Source organism: Opisthorchis viverrini (assembly GCF_000715545.1).
Source record: "Opisthorchis viverrini unplaced genomic scaffold opera_v5_483, whole genome shotgun sequence".
Classification (NCBI taxonomy): domain Eukaryota; kingdom Metazoa; phylum Platyhelminthes; class Trematoda; order Opisthorchiida; family Opisthorchiidae; genus Opisthorchis; species Opisthorchis viverrini.
In genome coordinates, this window is record NW_008752143.1 from 38579 (window position 1) to 58212 (window position 19634).

A 19634-nucleotide genomic window follows, 5' to 3' on the forward strand; every position below is an offset into this window, starting at 1 on the left:
ATCTAGTAGGTTCCATTAAGTGTCTTAGAGTACCGTTAGCCCAATGCTGTACAAAGCATGATCTAGATATCCGATAGGCGGTGGCCATCCTCAGGTACCCCCAGGATGTTACTAGATGCATTGAGATCACCCGACAACTCGTCATATGGAGTGTACATTATCACTTGGAACTCCTTTACCCAACTCGTATCTCTACGACTGAGAGAGAAAATGCCAAACCAGATACAAACCATGAAGGATACTACTCACAAGGTTGCTGAAAACGCTTCGGCAGTCCACGACCGGTTTCGACCTTCCGGTTCGGGCTCATCGAGTATGTGCAGTCCCCGAGTTTCCGTCAACCTCATGTTCTACTTGAACCCGAATCGGACTGTTTTCGAGAAATACACTCATTTGCAAATCAATTTGGTTTTCACAGGAGACCCAATTGAATCTCTCGTTTGTGATGTCCTCCAACTGAATGTGCTGCACACAGGCCGCCTCATGATTCAGTTGGCACGATATTCGAGATATCGCAGTATATTTTCATGGAGGAAACTACTCACGAGGTTGCTGATAGATTCGGTTGAGTATGTCGTGCTAACTAAATTGATTGGCTTATGAGTGTATTTCTCGAAGATACTAACCACTTTCCCGCATGAAACCTGCGTACAGTTCGCCCAACCAATCAGAAGAACCCTAACTCCTGGGCTCCGATCCCACGCACAGTATAACTCGCTCTCCATTACGCACTGCTCTCTGGGTGTGGTTTGAACCGTGATCACACAGATAATCCCACGTCTCAGAGGTCTTTCCTGGTCATCGCTCTTGTCTCTCCCATTTCACCGAGTGCTCATGGCCACAGTCCAACCATCTTCCTTTTGATTCATCTTCCTGCTGTCCGACATTCGGTGCTGCTGAACGATTTCAGCCACGTTTTCTCGATTGTCGTTCTCTCTGCCTCTTGGAAGCCTGGCTGTCGACTTTTAGACCTTTGACCAATTAGCTGTTTCCTCTACGGTCCCCGTTCACTTCAAATTAGCCGTACTGCGGTCAATTTATCCCTCTTTAGTATCCTGGCCTAATCCCTCGGATTATTCAACTGGTAGATGCTCAGATGACAGATGGAAATCCTCGTGCTTGAAACAGGTGGAATGTCCATCCTTTGAATGTTCAATTTACTACAGTCCATTTGTATAACAGCTGCTCATGTATTGCATCCATTCATGCTGTTTTCTATCTACTATGTCGCACTCCAGATGATTCTGTGGTTTGTAGAAATCCCCATTTAAGCCTGTCTGCAACGCGCGCACTCACTCTGGGGAGGTGTTAGGCTTTGCTACCGTTTTGGAGCCTGGATCGAAATACTTTCGTCCTTTAGATCCACGTGGAGATCCAAACAAGCAGCAGTGACCTTTCGTTCTTGCTTCCTATTTTGTGCACCTTCTTTGAGTGTGTTTAACAGGATTGTATCCACCAACTGATGACAGTCTGAAGGTACCTGTTTACTCATTACGTTTTGTTTTCAATGAAGGCGTGGGTATATTCGGAACCTTAGTGCTTCCCAGCCAACTTTCGTCATCTAGGCCATGGGGAATGAACAGCACTTTGATCCGGGTAACGCCGAACTGCCTGTTTATTTTATTATTCATCCCTCCGCTAACAAATAGATAGGTAAAAGCCGAAAACACTACTGTTCGTCAGTGTGTCCCTATCGTGCCCACCTTGGAGAGTAAATCAGTCACGTAGGAAAAGACCACTCTCAGGTGAGTGTAATATTCAGCCGGGTTAGTTTAACAACTACTGACTGCCTTCCAGTAGAGACCACTTTGCAAAAGGGAACACGGAAAACGACCCGAGTTTTATTTTTACCACGGGTAAAATACACTCCGAAAAGAGTGGAATGTGTAACCGATTGATAGTAAGGTATTCGATGACTCGGTGGCCCATTAGGACATATCCAAAGGTTATCCAATTTCTTTTTTTCCCATATAATCTAAAAGACTAACACAGTTTTCAAAAGTTCACCTAGATCCGTATGGATAACAAGTCCAGGCATCAGATATGTTCAGTGAATTCGTAGGCACATCTTTACTACCAGAGATAACGAATACTGCTCAAGCAGTGTAGAGCATCACCAATTTGTTCCTAGTTTGCTAGGAGTTTCGGCTTTCGAAGAGAGTAATGTCCTTGCCCAATAAACTGCAGTCAAACACTGAGTGCGCTCGCTCTGTGCTGTGTCCCGTGTTTGCTCTGATATTAGCTTCCGTGACGTGTCATTTGCACGCGTCTCTCTGATTGGAGCAGCCGCAGCTGGCCAATAGGAATCCAGTGTCAGGGGAAACTCAAGAACAGATGTTAGCGTGATTCTGCGCACGCTGCGTCACTGCTGATAGTGACACCAAGCGGCACGACGTTTAACCTATAGTTTTGGAAACTATAAGAAGTCATAGTGGATGCCCTTCACTGAGGACACCTGGGTTCAATCATAAAAAAGAACCGTCAAAGGACCAATAGATAAACCATGTCAGCCTTGACAAAATTTTATCTCCCGGAAAATGAACAGTTCCGTCAAAATGTGAGTGCACTACACACATGGTTTCTATTTGTTCACTATGAAATGAAACCTCTGTTTTCATTCTATCGAGCACGGAATGCTTTCCTTCGCTCACTGATCTATAAACTTACCATAATGGTATGATTTTTTTCGACAAACGGTTTCAATAACCTAAGCATTAGAGCACCCTTGTGGACCTATCAGATGTCGCTTTAACTTGGTCGTTTTAATAAATTGCCGTACGTTTCTAGATCTGGATCACTACCTGGTGCTATGAGTGAGTACTGTGTGACACAACTCACTGAAGTTACAGAACCTTTCTTTACTGACCAAACAGTGTTTTTACCGAAGTAGCTACTTACGACTAGTGAAGACCTTCGGTAAAAATCCGAACTTGACAGGGTAAATCCGAATGTTGAACGGACAGAGAAAGGCAGCCTCGATAAACGAAGACTGCACTACTGCTTGGGTTCATCTCGGAAAGTTGATTTGATGTGTGGATCGAACCATTGACCACCTTTTCTCTGCTGAATCTAGTGCGAAGATGGCATAGTCAAGTGCTGGTCTGACTGGACCAGACTACATCATTTAGTTGAACTGCTCGAAATTCGGGAAGTAGTCGGTAGATACCTTCAGGGTTGTGACAAAAGACCTCAGTCGTGTTGATCACATATATTCAAACGGTGGTATTGAGAATAGAAAAACAACTCACTAACTAATCGCAATTTGCACTACAAATAATTTATTTTCAACCCAACATCGGATGGGTCCAATGTACTTTGTGGGGTGTGATTCGTGGATCTTTTCCTGATAAGCCCGGCCAAAAAATTAACTCCCGCCACCCAAAAAAGATTAGAAGAAAGAGAATATGAAATTTCTACTTTCAGTTTTCATTGTAGACGGTGAAATTGGGACGTCATCAATAATTTGCATGAATAGGTGCCTTTGCCTCCAAACGAACCCACACAAGTAGGTGTCCACTAAAGATCGGTGTGTGCCGCATTGGTGTTTATTCTGCATCTTGTAGAAGTGTGTGAGCTCCAGTCGTTGGATCCACAAAGTTTTCGGTATGATTAACCGTTTCATGACTATGATTCATGTCAGTCATCGTTTCAATCCCTTGGTATGATGCCCACATATCGGGGATGATGACTGAGCCGGGAGCCATGCAGGCCTGGATTGTGTCCATCAAAGTGGCCGCAGTTCGATCTGGCACTGCATACATGAGCACCTCTTTGGTTTCCCAGCAGACCCCTCCGAAAATCCACTGCTGGGGAAGGACTCGCCCTGTGTGGTTTTTACGGCGAGATATTAGCGTTTCATCGATCTCGACGTGTAGACCTTGGCCGCCGATAACTGTTGGAGTCTGCAAAAGCCGCCAGGCGCAAACTTCACGAAGAAAGTTCTTCCAGTCAGCAGTGGTCGTGTGGCTCTAAGCAGAATTTGATTTTTGCCAATTTTTGGACCAGCAATAAATGAATAGAAGTACTGTACTGTCCCAAACTCCATCCTAGACTGCTCTAGCCCAGTTCCCTTTCGAAGACCGATTTCTTGCCGACACTGTCGGGCATTACACCCCCACCTGTCAGAAAAAGTTGAAAGTGTCATTTGTTGGCCATCGTTGCATAAACGTTGCTGATGAATCACTTCGTGACTTTTCAGGAAACGTATTGCCGTCTCCCTGTTATGAACGAGAGCTGAAAGCGTCAGGAAGTTCATTCAAGGTTTTACGTCCGAACGGAAAAAACTTTTGCACAAAATGAGCCTAGATGCGGAGAAGGAATTGTTTTCATCTAAAGTAGGTCAAGGTTGTGCGCACACATTAAATTGGAGCTGGCAAATGTGGGGCGGGGCTTAACTTTTCGCACATGCACTTTTTGCATTAGTGGCGGGGCTTATCTGAAAAAGATCCCAACTCGCTGGTAGAGTTCTAGGTGAGTCAGTTCGTGTTAGACTTGGTGGTAATCGGGCTGAAGCTGGCTATGACTGACTGTGCCAAGATTGTGCCTACTGTGTGTCACACTGAAGCTTTTTGCCAACAGGAATTCAGATTCGTTAGGATTTTTTAGCAAAAGGGGGAGATGAAGGAATCTCATTGGTCGATCGCGCACACGTGCACAACGAATTACGCATTTTCTTTGTTGCTGATGCTGTGTGGGTGGGGGAAACGTTGGTGGAATTTATCCACTTCGGGCTCATGAATGTAAATAGGGTTGTTCTAACCAACTGAAATCCTTGCTCCCGTTAACTTAGCATCAGAAAAAGACCCAGCAAACAAGGAAGAAAACAGCTTTATTGCGAATGAGCGAGTGCAAAAATTACGTGGACTTTGGCCATGTGTGAAGGTCACTTTTCTACCTTGAAACCAGACTGCCTGAGCAGCGTTGAGTGATTGATTGGTTGGCGTTGATTGGGTGGTGTGTCAGAACACTCATCGTCGCCGGCCGTTGCCTACAGACTGCTTGAGCGTCGCTATACGAAGATTTGACTTACTAGTTCACGCCGTCTTCGCCAGATAGACTTGAATCAGGCAACCACTGACCAGGGATTTGAAAGCCCTCTTGCACGGGACAACTTAGAACGAAGACATATTGCAAAATGAGGCGCATTTATCTATTTCCTAGGTAGTGGAATAATTCACTCGATGATTCGGCTGTTACCTCCTAAGTAGATCATCAGAGATTAATGCTTGCTTACAATTACCTGGCGGTTCCGTTGCCCTCCATGTCCAACCTATTTAATGGGCAGGATGTTCATCCGTTTTCTTCATAGCCACACCACCCTCGTTTGAACGGTAGTGTTCTCGTTCTGGCGTAATCATTCCGGTGAGTCCACACCAAAGGGGAGAAGCACTGGACTTGAGTTTCGCTCCCATGAGAGCTCACCAGCAGTGCATATCCAATGGTCGTGCCGGGACTCGAACCCCGGACATCTGACATTCGAGGCGAGCGTGCAACCACTACTCCACCAACGCACGTTGGACGCATCTGAATTATGACGTCTGAACAGGCGATGTGATTGGTGTGCCCGACTCATCGAATGACGAGCCAGTAACTGTCCTGGTTGTGACGATCGATTGACCCGCCAGTCAGGTAGCGCGGCACACCCTTGAAGCCCACTGGGCAGCTTTTTTGGTTGCAATTTCGGGGTTTTGCGGGATAGGTATTTTGCTCTTAGTTACACCACTCTCGTTTAGACGGCCGTGTTCCTGTTCTGGCGTAATTATTCCGGTGAGTCCATGAACAAAATACCTATCCCGAAAAACCTCAAAATGGCAACACCATCCGTTTTCACTTACTCGTATGCTCTTGACACGCATTCATTACCAAGTAAACTCTGATTGTCCCAACTGCGAACTTTTGTTACACAAAAATGTAGGTGAAAAGTCTTTGCTTTTTACTGAGAACGATGGGAGTTTTAGAAATGAGACTCTAGACTGAGTCTATTGTTCGCCAATGTGCTATTTGACAAGTTATCTGGGCGATCGTTACTTGGCTCTGTAGGTCGCCGGAACGGAAGCACCAATTGAGGTCATTATCAGAATGCATACAACTTCTGCAAACTGACAAAGTCCCAAAGTGATCCTCTACGCCAGCTTCCTGACAACCTCTTGGTCAATCACAATACGATTCATTCTGTGTCCAGGGGATTTTCATCTGTGTAAGCGATCAGCTGTTTTGTGCCGCGCACAGAACTTGTGCAAAGGCCAACTGCGCTAAGCCCACCTGATCTCACGAGCGCCTCCTTCCGACCCGCGATAACATATGAGCTTTTGTTCTGGTATGAAAAGACCTTTTGTTTTGGGCACACAGTGAATTTGAGCACTGTCGATGTCCGGCCATCACGCGGGTTGAAGTTGCTTCCATCATCTCTACAAGCAGGAAATTTCAGGTTCTTCCCATTTTGAAGCAAAACTGCTCAATGCACCAGACGCAGAAAGCGAACCAACACATGCCTTCAGAGCGTGTTCTTTAGCTTAAATTTCCAACGCTTTTGGAATTAAAGTTTGGAATACAAGTTCTCAAACAGTTGACTGAACTTGGTCGAATGTTTGGAGGACCATTTTGTCTGCGTTGACCCATCTTGGGGTTACGCCGATAAACAGAAAAAAGCTGCACTGTGTACCTACCGCTCTAGCCTACAAACACACTGACAGAATGCTCCAAGATGTGTCCTTCGACAATGACCACCCCCCTCCTGTCTATCTCGTCAAGTTCTTTTGGTGGCATTCATAGAAGTATTTTTCACAACTCACGTGGGATCATCGGGAACACATCTGCCCACAGGCAAGTTCTGGGTCTCAAATGCACTCTGAACAGCGTAGGTTTGGACAGATATCGTGGTAGAATGACCATGAGTTTAGTCACGTTCATCAATGCACTGTCATACTGCTATCTGGCTGTTTACGATTATGGGGAGAAAGATCTAGTTGAGCGTCTTGACGTACTATTCAGCCATCCCCCGAATATTGCCCGATGACTTCTCCCAACTTAGAAACTTTCGGCCTGGACAGGCACATGTTACTATCAAGAATTTCCCCGTCTTGCATATCAGTTCGCGTGGATTCAGCCTGCGTTACTAACTAGAGATCAGAACTCCCGTACGGGTGCGATTGGTTGAAATTTGTTGCCCCAGTGGCATGGATGCCTCAGACGTTTATTTTCTATCTACCGGCGTCTCACCCTTTAATAGTCATAACAAAGATTCAAGATGACCGAGCGATCACTAAAGATTTGTAGTGGCTGTACGGAGACAAGCTGTAGCGCGTTCAGACTCTGAATGATTTCATAGTCCTAGTGTATTTGGACTAAGCTAGTTGCTGATCCAGAGGGCGTTTTGAATGCTAAATTCGAGATGAAATTGGAATCGAGCTAACTGGTTGGAGGGGACCCTAAGAGGAGGTGTGTCACAACGACCATTTCCTAGACCGGTTTTGTTTTTCCATCCTAAAGTTCCTAAGATTAGCCTTGTCATTGGTGGGGAGGTTGAGTAGAACAGCAAATAATGTCATCAATAGTCCACCGGAAGCCTTTTTACAAGTGAGAAAAATCAACACGGTTAACAAATAGTTTGAAAAGCTTCATCTTCCTAAGTGGTATTCACCTTTGATTTAGCCCCATTCAGGCATCGTTATTCTTACTCCAACTTTCTTTTGTAAGATGGGGACGGGTGGGTAAGCCAAAAAGTGAAACAAAAAATTAGCGAATATACACTCATTTGCAAACTAATTTGGCTTTTTCGATAGACTCACCTGGAACCCAGCTGAATTTCTCGTTTGTGATGTTTTCAGGCTGCCTGATACAGCACATTCAGTTGCCTGAAAACATCACAAACGAGAGATCCAGCTGGGTTCCGGGTGAGTCTCTCGAAAAAACCAAATTAGTTTGCAAGTGAGTGTATATTCGCCAATTTCGTGCAATTTGGTTTCAAGTAGAAGATAAGGTTGACGGAAACTCGGGGACTGCGCCAACCTGATGAGCTCCAAGGAGGGTGTAACCGGTCTTGGGCTGTCGATGGATTTTCAGCAACCTTATGAGTAGTACATTACAAATATACATGTATCGCGATATTTCAAATATCGTAGCGACTGAAACATGAGGCGGCCTGGTGCAGCACATTCAGTTGCCTGAGAACATCATAAACGAGAGATTCGGCTGGGTTTCAGGTGAGTCTCTCGAAAGAACCAAATTAGTTTGCAGATGAGTGTATACTCGCTTCTTTTCAAGCTCTTTTTGTGGCGACCTACCGGATACGAGATCTTAGGTGTTTGTGACTAGATATCTGTCTTGATTGCAGTGCTGACAATGTTCATTACATAACCTTTAAAGTTACTCGTATAAAACTTTGTCTGCTTCAGGTCTTATTCAGCAACAGTCATATCTGCCTTGGGATAAGTTGATAAGCTGATCTTTACGATCATCATATCAAAACTGTGGAAGCTAGTTATGGCAGGAAACCAACCACCTTTTGACACTGCGGTTTGAGTATTTCTAATCCGACTGAGTAGCTCCGACGCGGTTCCAAAAATCCTGAACATTTCATACACAATGAATCGATTTCCGTATTTCGTCATCACAATCTGAGCATTCTGATTTTAAAAGGAGTCAACAAATTTGAGAGAAAAAGCTTAGTGCGATCCACTGTATTTGGTGATGACAGGTTACTTCCCCGGGAATTAACACATTCCACAAAAGTGATGTTTCAGCAAATTCTCGTTAACCGCAGATAGGGAACTGTACTCGCGTTTGCTTGATCTGCAACGATCAATGTCTAACACAGGATCTGTTAGCCCACTTTAAGACATGGTGTCATCGCGTCACGTGACATCATAGTTTGCTGACCTGTATGTGTGCGTGTGAGTGTCTGCGTGTGTGCCTGCGTCTGGTGCGCGCACAAATGTACACCGCATTGTGCATCAGTGTGTCCATCACCAGAGAATTTCATGTGCTGACTGATTGAATATAAGCGCACTTCAATTAGAGCGCACTGGAATCAGGTCATGTGAAAAACGAAGCAGGAAAATGTTGAGTTATAGCCGCATTTTGACAGTCTGATTAACACAGCGGCGAGGTTCGCTCAAAACTGTACAGTGCGTATGTGTGAAGGTCACTGCACTGCCTTAAACAGTGCGAGTTTGTATTTTTTTTGGAGAACACAAGAATAATCGATTTTGTTGGAGCACGTGTTTTGACGAAGCTTTCATTTATGCCATAGGATTATGCGAAACTGGTGAGTCCGTTCATTCGTCAGTCTCAAAGGAACCAGTTACATCAAAAAGTATATCTGTGGTCATTTATCACATTAATACATCTTTACAACGAATATCTCAGGTCTGAAGTAACGGAATCATAGATCGGCTGATCAGCAACTGCTCTCAGTCGAGCATCCTGGTAGTACGCACCTCATTTTACGGTGTTTCGCCTACTTCCCTCACTGAATCCGCGTGTTCAGATCGAACTTTCTCATACCCACTTCAGACGATTGTCCTAAACCGGAGCATATATCTGCTAAGCATACTGATACAACCCATATACTCCCGCATTCCAGTGGGCCAGGGTTCTGCTTCGCCCACGAAAACATTCCGCTGTACTGAATCGCGGTGAATTCCACGGGGGATTCATGTGATGCCACTGGTGTCACAGCCAGCTGGAACTGAGCTTGCTTGGGCGCGTCTCCCGCTGATTTGCAACGGGGTTCCACTCAGTGACCGGTGACTGGGTAAAGATGTTTCTCGCATCTGATATGATCGCCGCTCACTGCTAATGCTATGGCACCCTTCGTATTTACTTCACCGAACTGGAATGACCATAGATTTGTGTTTTTCACCGGGTAAAGCGGGGTCTTGTCTTTCGGTCCACTCCAGATGTGAGGAGTGAGTCGTTGATTACACGCTCACTAACCAGTTGCACGAGGATAGGATTAGTTGGAGGAGAACACATAGTTTGTCCTGCGTGCCCGTTCGATTCCAGTGGGCCAGGGTTCTGCTTCGCCCACGAAAACATTCCGCTGTACTGAATCGCGGTGAATTCCACGGGGGATTCATGTGATGCCACTGGTGTCACAGCCAGCTGGAACTGAGCTTGCTTGGGCGCGTCTCCCGCTGATTTGCAACGGGGTTCCACTCAGTGACCGGTGACTGGGTAAAGATGTTTCTCGTATCTGACATGATCGCCGCTCACTGCTAATGCTTCACCGAACTGGAATGTCTATAGATTTGTGTTTTTCACCGGGTAAATCATACCGTCGTCAAAACACCCGTTTTTGGGATGTGGTCACCCGCTGCAGTCACTGTTGGTTCCCCGGACATCCGCATTAGGCCTTACGATTACTCTCAGCGCACTGCTAGATTGGATTTATTACCAATCAATAACAGCTGACGAAGTTTGCAAACCCACGTTCACAACGACTGAGTTGAGATCCAAGGTCGGAAGTACGTAACAAGAATTTTGTTTGCACAATTTAAATAGGCAAACACTGTGTTGGATTGTGGATTGAGGCAACCTCATATATCTAATGAATCTCTCCGTCCGTAGAGAAACTTTCCACTGTAGTCGTTGTGTTCCTTTCCGAATAAAACAACAGAATCCAACCGGGGATCTCACCTCCGTTCTTGGTGACCGTCAGTCTGATAATGATAAATGAGTATCCGTTCATTACACTCTCTCTTCGGATCAGCCCTCAGTACCGATTATCACTAGGAAAAGTAGTGTTGAGCAACAGCAGAGGTCCACACACATGCAATCATGCCTGCCGAAAAAGTGTGCTGTACAGGAAGGCAACCTCTGTACGGAGAAATCCCTGCCCGGAGGTATTGACTTCTGGCGGAGAGAGTGATGAGCTGGAAAGTTTGAGATCCATTGCCTCAAAAGGTCCGACCGGTCCCAGTTACGATGGAACTTCGATCGACCATTGTTCGTACGACAGTACTACGGACGGTGTACTGAATACGGCATCCAACGCTACGATGTTATTTCCTCAAAGTGAGGAGTACGCAAGGTCAGCTGGCATACATGAGTGAAACGAACTATAAATTGTGTATATTTTTTGGAATACCATTGAAGTATTCTGGAATCGTCTGTCCCTGATGTGGGTTAAATAGTTCGCGTTTAATAAAACCTCAGTTCCGGGACAAATCAAAATAATCGGCCGCCACTTCGAACGGCATTAACTGTGTGAATAAAGAGTTGGTTTCTTTCTAAACGCACAGGTCACGCCTTGATATCTCGGTGAATACAGTCTGAGTTCAATGCAAAAACGAACTTACTGATCCTCAGAACGACAGATGAGATGATCATAGGCTGCGATTTTATCGAATTTCCGACAATCAACATCTCTAATACCTTAATGACTACAAAAAGTCGCCATTTGGACAAAACTCTACAGCTCTTCTGTTCTAGTTAGATGCCTCCCCTCCAGTCGTACGGTCTAATTTTCGACAAAACAAGCAGTTAACCCTTTGTTGGTGAACACGAACGGTCGACATCAAGCAAATGACGTGCGATATCGCTTTACCTGATACTTTGTTTACTCCGAGTGCCACCGAAGATGTACTTCTCCCCAGGTACTGATTCACTTTAAATATCATATTACTTTATGTCAGAATGATACGTGGAAAAAATAAATGGACTCTGGTAATTTTTACTGAACGCGACTTGTTTTTTTCGTGTTCGTTCCTGATTTATAAGCGAAAAAGAGCGTCTAAGGCAATTTTGTAAAATCTTTGAATGCAGATCAACTCTATAGTATACTAAATATGTTGTGAAACCGAGTGTTGTACGAACGTTTGCCTGAACTGTGCAGTGAGCCGCAGGAAATGAAATGCACATAGCAGATTTTTTAATTTTTTTTTCACTGATTTCACGCATGCCTTGTTTGTTCAGTGTGTAAGTTCTTAGCCCCTTAGTTGTCCTTCAGAGGCAAGAACCAAATGAGAACAATGGATAGTCAGTCAGCTCCAACTGAACAAATAAACGAGGTCACATTGGTTGCCAAAGGAACGTTAATATATTTATACAAGTATATATTCGCGTTTCTTTGCGAACTCCCTCTATGTGAAACATGGGGATTACTTTTTTGACCGGTACAATACTCTTTTTTAAGGAAAACACTATTAGTCGGGATCATCTGAGCCTCTTCTAACTTGAGTGTATTGCTCAAACGTACGTACGGCTCAAAACAAAGCCAGACTCTGGGGGGAGTATGAGAACTGTAATTTATAGCCACTGTAAGAGAAAGAAAGATGGAAAACAGGGAACAATCAAGCCTAAGCAATTTTTGACAGCGCTTTGTTTATTCAAAGAACGTGATGACCGCGTTCGGGGATTTCACGTGTTTAGGGAAATCTTTCCATATGAGGGTGGCCGACCGTCAAAACCTCAGAAGTATGGGATTGAAGCCACAAAGAAAATTAACTTCAGCTTAGACAGCATATATCGCCAGAGATCTTTGAATTCACCGATGAAAAATATCCGCGAAAGAAAACTTGCCACCAGGATGCACGAACTTGTCCGCAGAAGACATGCTCAGCGTCACTTGCTTCAAGTCACGTGAACAGAGAACGATATCAGTCTACTTGGAATAGTGTTCAGACACGCAAGAACGAAATAGGAGTGAGAGAGTACTCCACACAGAAATCGACCAATAAACACATCTATTGAGACCCCAGTCTGCCGGCCGCTACGAACAGAAGAACTGCACAGAACTACACGTGGGAAATGAAATAGCCCACTGGAAACCAACAGACCAATCGGACCAGAGGAACGAAGCTGCCAAAAATAGAAGGCTATTCAACCGGTCACCCAAATGGAACTAAATCAGACCACGAAGCAAGAAGGGAACGGCCCAATCACAATGAAGTTTCAAAAATGTCGAGCTGAGGATGCCCAATCAGATAAAATATGGTAAGATTCAGCGTGATCCCAAGCCCAGCAACCAAATTAGGCGGAAACCACCTTAGGGTTACTAGGCACCGTTTAGAAACTATGTAAGCCCAGGTAGAACGGGAGGAGTTTACCCACTCAATCCCAACTTGACGATGTCACCTCAACTAGTGGTGAACCTCTTGCAACCTCTGCTCGCCAAAAAGAGCAGGAACCAAGGATCCATTCATTCACTCAAACCTCAATCCATCGTTGCTTAGCTGTTGATTCTGAGGAATCAGCAACGTCATCACTTTGTACTTGACAATGTACTTGACTCTCATGACTCTCCTAAAGCGGTTTTTTTCTGACCCGTACTCACTGGAAACCCGGGTCTAAATAGTACGGAGGCAGACTCTACATGTCCGCCATATATGACACTGGTGATCACACGTGTAGTTTATTCATTTCACCTCCTCTTTGGTGGTTGTCGCCCATTCTTCATTCAGAATTTACTTAATACTACTCACCAAAATACACGCAGGCTGTTTGTCATTGTATTGATCGTTAGTGAGGGTTTTGAGCTCCTGCGAGAGTGGAACATACATCGGGTGACTGGAGGCACCAGCTATTTTTCACTTTTAGGTTTTGAACATCGAAACACATCAAGGTACATCCATTCGTCGTTGCAAATGTGCATTTTCTTGCTGTTTAGTTGCGTGTGTCACCAACTAAGGTCATGAGAAAACTAACAACAGGTTCGTAGGATGTGAAACTTGAAAGCCGTAGTATTCCATCTGGTGTGCACGTGTTGAGAAAACTGTCGGTGAGGTGATTCGATGAGGGCTAAATACGGTACTTACATATCTGCCATGGTTAGTAAGCCGATAGCTACACACGCTTCTGTGAGATTGCTCGTGGAAAGCAGCATTGGAAGGACGGTGTTCCAATTTGGGGAACTCAAAATCTGCCGTCAAAGCTGGTCATTTTATCTGCGGATACCGGAGGACAAACAGATGTAAATTCCAGGTGTGGAATCTCAAACGGATCAATGCTGCTTTATACCGTATCTTTCATTCATCTCCCTGCTACACGAGCGGGCAAGTTCAGCTAGGCGGGAACTCGCACAGTATTCCGTGGACGCTTATGATGGGCGAGATTCGTTATGCTTCGAGCTCCGGAGCTTCAGCATCAAGCTACTTGTTGTAACAAAGTTATAACAAATAAAGGAAATATAAATCGTTCAGCCGTAACAACCTTTCGGTGCCTAGGTGCCATGCTACCCGAAGGAAGCACGAGGGCTGGGATACTGCCGGGTTGCCCAAGCCTAGACAGGGGAAGTCGAGAGGCAGTGGTCGGGTTCGAACCATTGACCTTTCGGTCAGTAAATTCGCGCTCTAACCACTTGAGCCATCTCGTCATGATAGCTCCACAATGAAAAAGTTTCTCAAATCGATCGACTACAGTTATACTCCTATTAAATTTCCCTTACGGCGACTTTCTCCCGGAGAAGGATGAGTCCGTTCCAAAAGTATTCTGAATGACTGTTGTTCACAAAGATGACTCTGTGTTCAAGTTCATACACATTCAGCGCAACAAGATTCAGTCTTTGGTAAGTTGCACAACCGTCTTCCAGGCTACATATTCTGCAGGCATTTCTTATAACTTTTGAAAACCCTGGCTCTAAGCCATGTTGTTCTCATTAGTGATCTTGTTAATGGTGACTTAATCCCGTTCTTCTCAGATCTGGGGATCATTTGATCCGGCTTGCTCTTTCACCCTCATTACTACCGTTATCATCACCATCACTGAGAGCAACACATTCGACGAACACTTGTGGTTCGCCGGTGAACGACGAATTCAATTTATTTGAGTAAAACTATACAGCGAAAGCAAGAAAGAGCCAGCGCGGGCCTAGCTTGACAGAGAGGCGAGATGACTCAGTGGTTAGAGCGCGAATTTACTGACCGAAAGGTCCATGGTTCGAACCCGACCACTGCCTTTCGATCTACCCTGTCTAGGCTTGGACAACCTGGAAGCACCCCAGTCCTCGTGCTTCCTTCTGGTGGCACGGCTAATAGGCACTGAAATGGTGCTACAGCTGAACGATTTATTCGATTTTTTTGCTAGCTAGACAGATAGTCCGAATGGAAACGGATAGTGAAAATGCTGTTGACGCCAGCTAGCCGCCACTGTCTTTTGGTGTCACCAGCCCAGTGAAAAAGCTCCCTCCTGAAATGAGGACAGCCTTCATAACAGTCAAGCTTTTCGGGAAGCCATTCGTTCCTGGCTGTCTATTGGTTCGCCTGCACTGAGCCTGCCAGACTACGCGATAAGGAGAATACAGAGAACTCGGGACACGGCTGTATTGTCAGGACAAAGCATACAGAGCTTCTGCACAAATATATTGGATGACTAAATGGCCAAATATGGTCGTTCACTTGTTCGTTCTGTACAGNGGTGGAGTTCCGGTCGTGAGCAACTTCAGCTTCACTCCACTGGTCGTATGTTGCTAAGCCGTGTTTGGTGCGCTCCACCAACGCACCTAGTTTCCGGACGTGTCATACCGATGGTGACCTTTGGGATACATCACTCTCTGCATATGTACTTTTTCCACGTCTGGGCGCGTCCTGACAGTTCCCATCTGCTAGCGCCTAGTTTTTCCAACTTTCGGTCTTCTCCACCATAGATTAGACACAGAAGACAACGTCCCCATCGATGTGTCTCAGAGAATGTGGCCGGGCAACGCTGGGTGCACTTGTCAATCAAAGTACTTAATGACTGATTTAAAAGGCTGGTGAGAACCTATAGCTTCTTGTTGAGAATACGGTACTCTGTCTGTGAAATCTCCACCAAAAAGGCCAGGAAGAACGGTAATTTTGGAGTGGTGGTCTAATGATACAGGAACGAGTAGCCTGATACTTGCGAATGTTACGCAAAACCAAACAATCTCGTTTGATCGGAGGGAGGTGTTGCAAGATGGTTTCTTAGCTAGAAGGAGCATCGCTTATTCCCCCCACGTCGGTAAATTTGGCAGTCACCTGTGGATGTATCCTTCTGGAGGGGGGACTCCCAGGAAAGTTCATTCCTCGGAACAGACTGTCTTAATTTTCCCCATGAATCGTGTTATCTCGTAAAAGACCGCCTCATCAAGCAGTTTGGTCCTCTAAATGGTATCTGCGGGGTAAATAGCCTCTGTTTAGAATGGTTGTTGCCAAAGCTTCTTTTGGTCAGGAAAATGAATTAAACTTCCACATGCGCACATGCATAAACTTTCCACGGGTGCATTTCTTAATGTCAAGGTCTCATGATCCCCTACTTCAGATTGTAAACTCTCTTGAGGCCTCCCTGTTTAACGTAGTTTTTATTTCAGGTGAGCTACCACCTTTCCACATCATCAAAGCTTTCCACCTATTTAATATTCATCACCCACTATTCTGGAACACACGCTAATCGATAAAGTTACTGTACTATTTAAAGCTGGAATTATACACCAATTGGCAAACTGATTTGGTTTTTAAGGAATGTTCAACTGAAGCCGTCGTTTGTTTGCGATATCCTTCAGCTGCAGGGTCACACTACTTAGTATAACGTCAAGCGGTTCGAAATCCTTTTTTCTCAGCTGTGTGACCTAACGATCGACCTGATTTTCTTGTCTTACGTTCTGCTCTCTGAATACTCCTGGTACACGAGTGGTGGATTTCACAGCATCCAGGTCCACATGTACTTTAATCAAGGAGTGCGCTCAAGTTAACTCACACTTTCTCACGCGTTCCTTCATGACTGACAATGTTTCCAATTGATGCTGTCTGCTTTTCAAAACCAACACGTGCCAGGTGAAGTGTTCTGGCGTTCATGACATCGAAGTCGACGTAGTGATAAAGTATGCATGTGTGTTTGCAATAATCGATAGATTATTCCACGCACATGGTGCACTGGATCAGGAACATTATATAAAATGATGTTGGAGGGTAGATTAGTGCACGATAGCCAGCGGGGTACACTTTAGAGGATGGCAGCTATCTTGGGCGTGCAACGCCCGAATTTGTTGACAGTTTGTCGAAGTATAGGTAGCCCGGGTGTGTTTACTGGGGGTTGATCGGATGGCAGTTGATCTGTTCGCCGAGATTGGCAAGTGGCTTGCAAACGTTTCGTCCCCAGTCGAGGAGACATCGTCAGTTCTCAGTTGAATGGGTGCTTCCTTCGTGCCTAGCTGCGTTTATGTGGTTTTATGTAGAGTATCTAATATCCTGTCATGTGATTGGCTAGTTGGTATATACCTTCTGTTGCATTATTGTAGGACCGACCGTGATTTTTTGCTGCGTTGTGGTCTGTATGTCTCTTATTTCATTGTTTTGTTAGATGGCAAGATATTAGATACTCTACAAAAAACTACATAAACGCAGTTAGGCACGGAGGAAGCACCCATTCACCTGCGCAATGACGATATCTCCTCGACTGGGGACGAAACGTTTGCAAGCCACTTGCCAATCTCGGCGAACAGATCAACTGCCATGCGATCAACCACCAGGATGGCAGCTATAAACGAGAGGACTAAATCTGGAACACCCAGGTATCTTATGTGGGGAAATGAGATTAAAACATTGCATGGCGCACACAGTAAAACAGCGTACAATAAGGTCTTAGTGACCTAGTTGCCGTGTGGGGCGAGCGATGACGCAGTCGGGGAAGGCATTTCTGGACGTGAACTGGAACCAAGAAAGTTACAATATGAAACTGACCTTTAAGTAGGTTGTTGAGGGGGGGTGCATCAGCCCTGCCGGTGGAATTTTAGAGGTTCGCTGAGTCCGACAGAAGGTAACTGGCAGGCGTTCGGATTAGGCTACCACGAATGAAACTGTCTATGGAAGTGCTCATCATGACTGTCACTAGAATTTCGGCATAAAAGAGGCGACTACAACTCGAAAGCGGCCGGTTTGGGCTGAGAACACATTGCACCGGCAATCAAAGTGGACGTATTGGTGAGTTAATTCATGACAATGCAGGTGAGAGTTAGCGCTGTCTATGAGGCTCTCGCTAATTGTGAAACCGATTATCACCCGTAGATAGTTTGGAGACGGATGAGGGGGCCATGCCGTCGACAGATATGACAAACAGATAGGGAACCAGCATGGAGCCATACACGATGTCACATCCAAATGGTTTGACCGTGGACAAGGGTAGTCTGGCTCTTGCTCCGTAGGCACTGATGCAAGCGCTTCCAATCTCTGAAAGCTCCCGAAAGAGAAGACAGTGTTTTACGCGTTCGAAAACCTATGAGAAATCAAGGTAGATGACTGTAGATGACTGATCTTAGCCATAAATTAAAGAATCCTGGTCAGTCCCTGACGAGAATGTTGGTATAGGCCGGTGAGGGGTTAACAACAGCTGGATTAATCACCTCGGGTGAAAATGGTTCATTGACTGACCATTAGTTGAGAAAGCCTGAATTCTTGTTTTTGAGACCCAAATGTAACTGTTTGGATGAACTTGTAGCTGAATAAGACAGATCTGAAGGTGTCTGACAAAAGTAATCAAAAAGTGTTTGACTGTTTCATTCAGATTTAACTATGTACGAAAGTGCAGTATTTCGTCACAACAATTGTTTCAAATAGTCGAGAATAAAATCAGTTTGAAAGGAACTTCCGGAAATAGTCCCTTGGAAACCTTGGGACGCTCATAAAAGCAATTCTAAACAAGTTCTGGAGAAGCATTTGTCAAACTACGCCCATATATTGAGCCCCAAGAAAGGAGAAACCAGTCGTGAGCTGTCGAAGAGTTTTCAGCAATCTTAAGCACAGTGCGTTCCACCAAGAGAATTTACCGCGATAACTAAAATATCGTACTAACTGAAGCATGAGCGTCCACTGCGCAGCATATTGAACCGAAGAATATCACAAACGAAAGGTTCAAGTACGATCTAGTCGGGTCTTTCTTTAAAACGGGGATAGATTTACATCCGAGCGTATTTTGCCAGTTGCGTTCAATTTGGGTTCAAGTAGAAATGATGAGCCCGAAGAAGACAGAAACCCTTCGTGGGCTATCGAAGAGTTTTCAGCAATCTTACAAGCAGCCTCTAAAAGAAGTTCTGACTGCGTTTCACACCACAGTGGCTGACAGTTGAGGCGGTAGAAATTACTAAGCATCACAGCGTAAATAGAGTCGAGGGTGTGGTACTGGCGAGCGTATGGAAAGCGGTCTTAGATAAGCCTAGTTGACACGTGACGGTGTGGTTGTCAATCCACATAGAATCATTAGAAAAAACAGGGGGCGGGGATGGAAACCCCAACCCGACCAGAGTTCACAGCATCCCGCAACTATTTTAGCACTAGCTCATCCACACAAACGGACAGAAAGTTAAAAGATGTCTAAGATGGATCACCAAACGGACCGAACCAGAAGAACTAGACCCTAGACTGGACCCAAACACACGTAGGTTTCCCCGTCGGCCCAACAGTTGTTCATCCACCTAACACACAAAAATCCCTCGGTCGACAAAGAACAGAGATTTAGCTTGACTTACCTGATTGGTTCTCCTTCCGCCTTAAATCTCGACCAACCTCGGAACCTGGTCACTTGGCCTCGCGAAGCTTTTGTGTCGAAAGCGAAACGTTGCGCAGCAATAAATCCACCAATCGTCACCAAAATTTTTCGAAAATCAATGATGTCGAGTTAGACTCACTAACAAGGTTGTTTTTATGGCTCGCAAGCTGCTTAAAAGTTAGGGCACATTTCGCGAG

General features: G+C 45.2%; 1 protein-coding gene across 1 annotated transcript in view; it reads left to right on the plus strand.

The window, feature by feature from the left end:
- Positions 1–2374: 2374 nt before the first annotated feature.
- T265_11345 (hypothetical protein) overlaps positions 2375–19634 on the plus strand; it is a gene marked incomplete at both ends in the record, with an annotated part of 78891 nt that continues 61631 nt past the window's right edge. The window contains one exon of the mRNA XM_009177976.1: positions 2375–2557. Coding sequence (XP_009176240.1) covers positions 2504–2557 — 54 coding nt within the window. The remainder of the gene's footprint in view (positions 2558–19634) is intronic.